Source organism: Terrapene carolina, unplaced genomic scaffold (genome assembly GCF_002925995.2).
Source record: "Terrapene carolina triunguis isolate 2854851 unplaced genomic scaffold, T_m_triunguis-2.0 Scaffold66, whole genome shotgun sequence".
Classification (NCBI taxonomy): domain Eukaryota; kingdom Metazoa; phylum Chordata; order Testudines; family Emydidae; genus Terrapene; species Terrapene triunguis.
Window position 1 is genome coordinate 55969718 of NW_020664417.1, and position 4562 is coordinate 55974279.

The window sequence follows — 4562 nt, forward strand, 5'->3', positions numbered from 1 at the left end:
GAGCAGAGATTCCATTCCCTTAATGCCATTGCAGCAAGCAAGTTGCAGAGTTAAAGAATGGATGGTAATTGCTACCACCTCATGAATTTCTATTTTATTTCTACTGCAGACCAAGAAGAGAGGACGTCACAGAATGGAGTGTATGTACAGTCTGAATACGGTGCTAAGGAAGCAACTGAGACCCCACCTCCACACACAGGAGGTAACCCTCTATGTGTGGATGTCTGGGGATGTGATCTGGTCCTGTTTCTGTCCTGTTTTGGTCCATCATCTTCTGTATCATTCAATCTCTTTCAACCGTTGGTCTTCTGCTGTGCAAAGTCCACAGTAAACCCCTATCTCATCCACAGCATTTCTCAGACCTGGTCTCATTTTCTAACTCTCTCAGTCTAATCTGGTGCTGAAAGCAGTTTCAATACCTTCTTTGGCGTTTTCTCTCCACCCCTTATACCATGCTGCTCCCTTAAAACTTGGAACTGTCCTCATCCCTACACCTATACACCAACCTCCCTTACCACATAAATGGTTCCCAAATAAATAAATAAATAAATATAAAATATAATCTTACTTTGGCTGTCTTGTCTAAGAGAAACAAGATGAAAGAAAGTTCCTTTAACAAAACAAAACAAAAAAACCTACCAAACTATACACGTGCCTTGCTGCAAAACATTTTTACTGCATTTTCTCTTAAAGAAAACATTATCTAGCACATAATTAATATATACTTTTTATTACAAGACAAAACAGTGGAATATCTTTATACTCAAATTAAAACTTAAAAACCCTTCAAGGGAAGCAATCACTAAATATAAACATTTCCAACAAAAATATAAAATCTCTTATAGTTAAGTAATTCATTCAAAAATATTTTAAGAATCAAATCTCAGAATAAAAAGAATTATTTCCTTTATTGACATTCTAGAGTGTTCTTGGACATAATGAAAATAAGCATTAACTATGGGGTTTTGATACTTTAGGAAAAAAAAGTTTTACGTCCATTTTTCTTTATGGAAGTTAACTTTGTATGAATACAAACTAAGAGGCTCATCAGGAACGACTTCTTTCATACTTATTACAACCAAGCAGATTTTGTCAGAGCCAGGTTTAAAAATAGGTAGCCCATGTGCATATGCAAAAATGTACAAGTATGAGTTCATTTAAAAAATAGTAATACATATACAGACATATCTAACTGGGCATTTGTTCATGAAAATAACCATTTGTGCCTACAACTATGACAGTTATACATGAAAACATAGGCAAGCCACATGCCAATAGACTTCCTTAAAAAAAAATACAACTTTGTCCTAAATGTTACACTGTAACCAGCATAATTAATTTCCACTGAGAAGCAATCAAGTTTTTATTAAAAGGCCAAACTCTCTAAAGTTAATGGTGTACATTTACAGTAACATATATTACCCACTTTTTGTGCTGAACAATTTGATCTTACACACCTGACTAATAAAACCCCAAATAGTCTCTGTATAGCTGTACAATCCCTGTAGAGCTCATTATTGGAAATGTCTGAAGAACATCTAAAGCTATATGAACACTCGTATTTAAAAAGTGAGAAGAATTTTTGTAAGTCTCTTCCTGTTGCATGCAACATTGCTGCAACTATTCCAGCATTATTCCATATGCTTCTCAAAAGAAGTCATAACAGGCTATGCTCTTGAACTCTTAATCAAGAAAGGATCTTATGATAGCAACATTTCCTGTAATACTGTATTTACCTTACTGAGGAGTACAGCTAGACAAACCACTTCAGTCAAACTAGTATTTCACAGGTGGATGGTTTAAAGGCAATCTGCAAATGATTGCTATAACTGATAGAGTTTGTGTCAATGTGTGCCAGCTACCCTCATAACCAAGCTAAAAGGTATATTTAGTTTAAAACTTGGGATTAAAATGGTTTTAAACTAGTGTTCTGAACACCATTATTAGTCTGGTTTTTGGTGGTTTCCAAAACATTGTTATAATAAGGGGAAATGATCATCATTAGCAAATAAGACACATTAAGAATACCTCCCAAAAATAAATAAAATACACAACCTTAAGTTATGCAGATATACAAATACTTGTGAAACATTGCAGTCCATTTTCCTCTTGTCAGGAACTCTTCACAGTTAGTAAAGCAACTTTTTTATGCATCTAAACTTAAGTGCACTTCACAGCACTGGCTTACTATATAAAAGTAGAAAGAGCAACATTTCATTCCCTAAATTGCAAAAGATTTGTTTGTGTTTCCTTGTTACACACAGTCATGTTTGGCACATCCCTTTTGAGCCAGGAACATGAATTGATTAAGTCCTAAAATCACCTCCTGCTGAAGAGGCTCGGAATTCAGTAAGGGAGCCATGCTGTGTGGTGATGCTGTGCTGAGGAGAAGCTATAGAACTGACCATATTAGTCTATTGGACCTACATATTTGACAGCTGAAGTCACTTTCTGGCTCAAAATATGGCAGGAAAAGAGGTGTCAAATAAGTTAAATAGAAATTGTGCAATAAAATAGCATCTGTGCATAGATTAGCTATCTTTTATAGGTTTCATGGTCAACACTGTGACCTAGAGGTTCTCACAACATAGGCAATAGGCCATCAAGACACAGTTTTAAAGAAGTTAACACATTTGTGAGGCAAATACTAAGTAGCTGTAGAAAATAAGGGCTAGACAAATCACTTAATGCAATGATTTGATCCTTCTTGATCACTCAATACAGTAAAGGTAAATTATAGTATTCCCTTTGCCTAATACACAGTCAGCACTATAGTGCATTAGAAATAGTTTAAAACTCCATGAATAGCTTTTATATAGAAAAACATCCAGACTCAGAAGAACTGGACTTTAACATCAAGAAACAGGAACTAACAAAGGAAAAAAGAAAAATCTTGGAGACAAGATATCAGAAAACTGCTACAAAAGTATGCTTTTTATAAGTTTCAAAATATCTGTACTGGGCTCAATACTGACAAATGAAGTTCTCATTTAAACAAATTACGTTTTAGTATAGAATTGTTAATGGGAGAAGGCTGTGTTTTCTTCAGGACATCTGCTAATTGATAGCCTTCAAAGTTGAATGTTATATATGCATTAACCTTGACAATATATTAAGCATTTCAATCTTTGAAATGGTCATCATATTCTTCTAGTAATGCCTTTATTAAAATACTTATAAAGTGCCTGTCACTTAATAAATTGTTTACTACCCCATATCATGAAGGAAAATTGCACTTTATCAATATATATTGCACATATTGCAATTCTTCAGCCGAAAAAGGAAGTCTTTCAATTGACAAAACCACAATAAGGAGACTGAGGAAACTCATATACCGTCAGAAATATGGGCAATGAAAAACAGTCTTAATGCCAGGTTTCTATTCGTGGCGTTGAATGGAAAACTGTTGTATGTAATCAATAACTAACATCACAGTGACTTATCTATTTCTCCAAGCACACAGTGTTGTTACCAACATTTATCTCACTTCATAAATGTTTTTTTCCTCCCAGGAAAAAAGCAAAGCCAGTTTTGATTGATGTAGGTGGATCTAGTTTGCATTTCAAAATTTTAATGGCAAATAGCTCCCTGTGCATTTCCTCGTCTGAACAAAGGATTGTCCTCCTCATATGCCAAGGTTGGGCTCTCCATGTTCTCCAATAAAGAATGATGAGCATCATATCCATGCAGAGGCAATGAGGGTTCTTTTATAGCCGTGGATGTCAATTGCTTTAGGGTGATATTAGTACTTTTAAAAGCATGCAAAAGAAAAATGCCTATGATTATGGTGAAGAATCCACTGAGGCTGCCAATGATATCACCCAGGTCCATGCTATTCCATTCTTTAAACAGGATGATGGAACATGTAACAACTGTAGTAGTGAAACACACATAATAAATAGGTGTCACGAGAGATGTATTAAACATGTCCAATGCTTTGTTAAGATAGTTGATCTGGGTGCTGACTGACAGCACTAAAGTCCCCACCAAAATATAAACCAGTGGATGTTGGTAAACTGGCTTCTGCTCCAGTATTTCTTTAATGGCAATGCTGAGGCCCTTGACAGATGAGACAGAGAAGGCACCAATCACTGAACAAATTGATATGTAGACCAGTATATTCGTCTGACCTTTCCTTGGAGCCACAACAAAGATCAGCACCAGGGAGACCACAGTTATAACCACAGCAAATGCAATAAACACTGTTTGGGAAGGAGAAAAAGAAGTTACACACAATGAATGAGGTACAGTTTCAAATCAGATTCAGTCAGGTACAAAAAGTTAGATAGCTTTTCTAACTGCAATATAAACATTGGCACAAATTCATGTGGCACAATTTCACTGCAATCAATAGAGTTGCACCCACTTACTCAAACAGTGAAATTAGCCCAGTATTTAGGTATAAGAATCTAACCTGCTTTATGCTTACATGAAGGCATTAAGTATTATATTTGTAAATGAAGTTATGCATTTACTTGCCCATTTAAAAGACAACTAATGAACTATATCAGGCTTACACACACACACACACACACACACACACACACACACACACACACACA

At 35.4% G+C, this 4562-nt stretch overlaps 1 protein-coding gene across 1 annotated transcript in view; it reads right to left on the minus strand.

Moving 5' to 3' along the window:
• Nucleotides 1-3570: 3570 nt before the first annotated feature.
• NIPAL1 (NIPA like domain containing 1) overlaps nt 3571-4562 on the minus strand; it is a 71866-nt gene continuing 70874 nt past the window's right edge. Inside the window, exon 7 of the mRNA XM_026648122.1 lies at nt 3571-4202. Coding sequence (XP_026503907.1) covers nt 3571-4202 — 632 coding nt within the window. The remainder of the gene's footprint in view (nt 4203-4562) is intronic.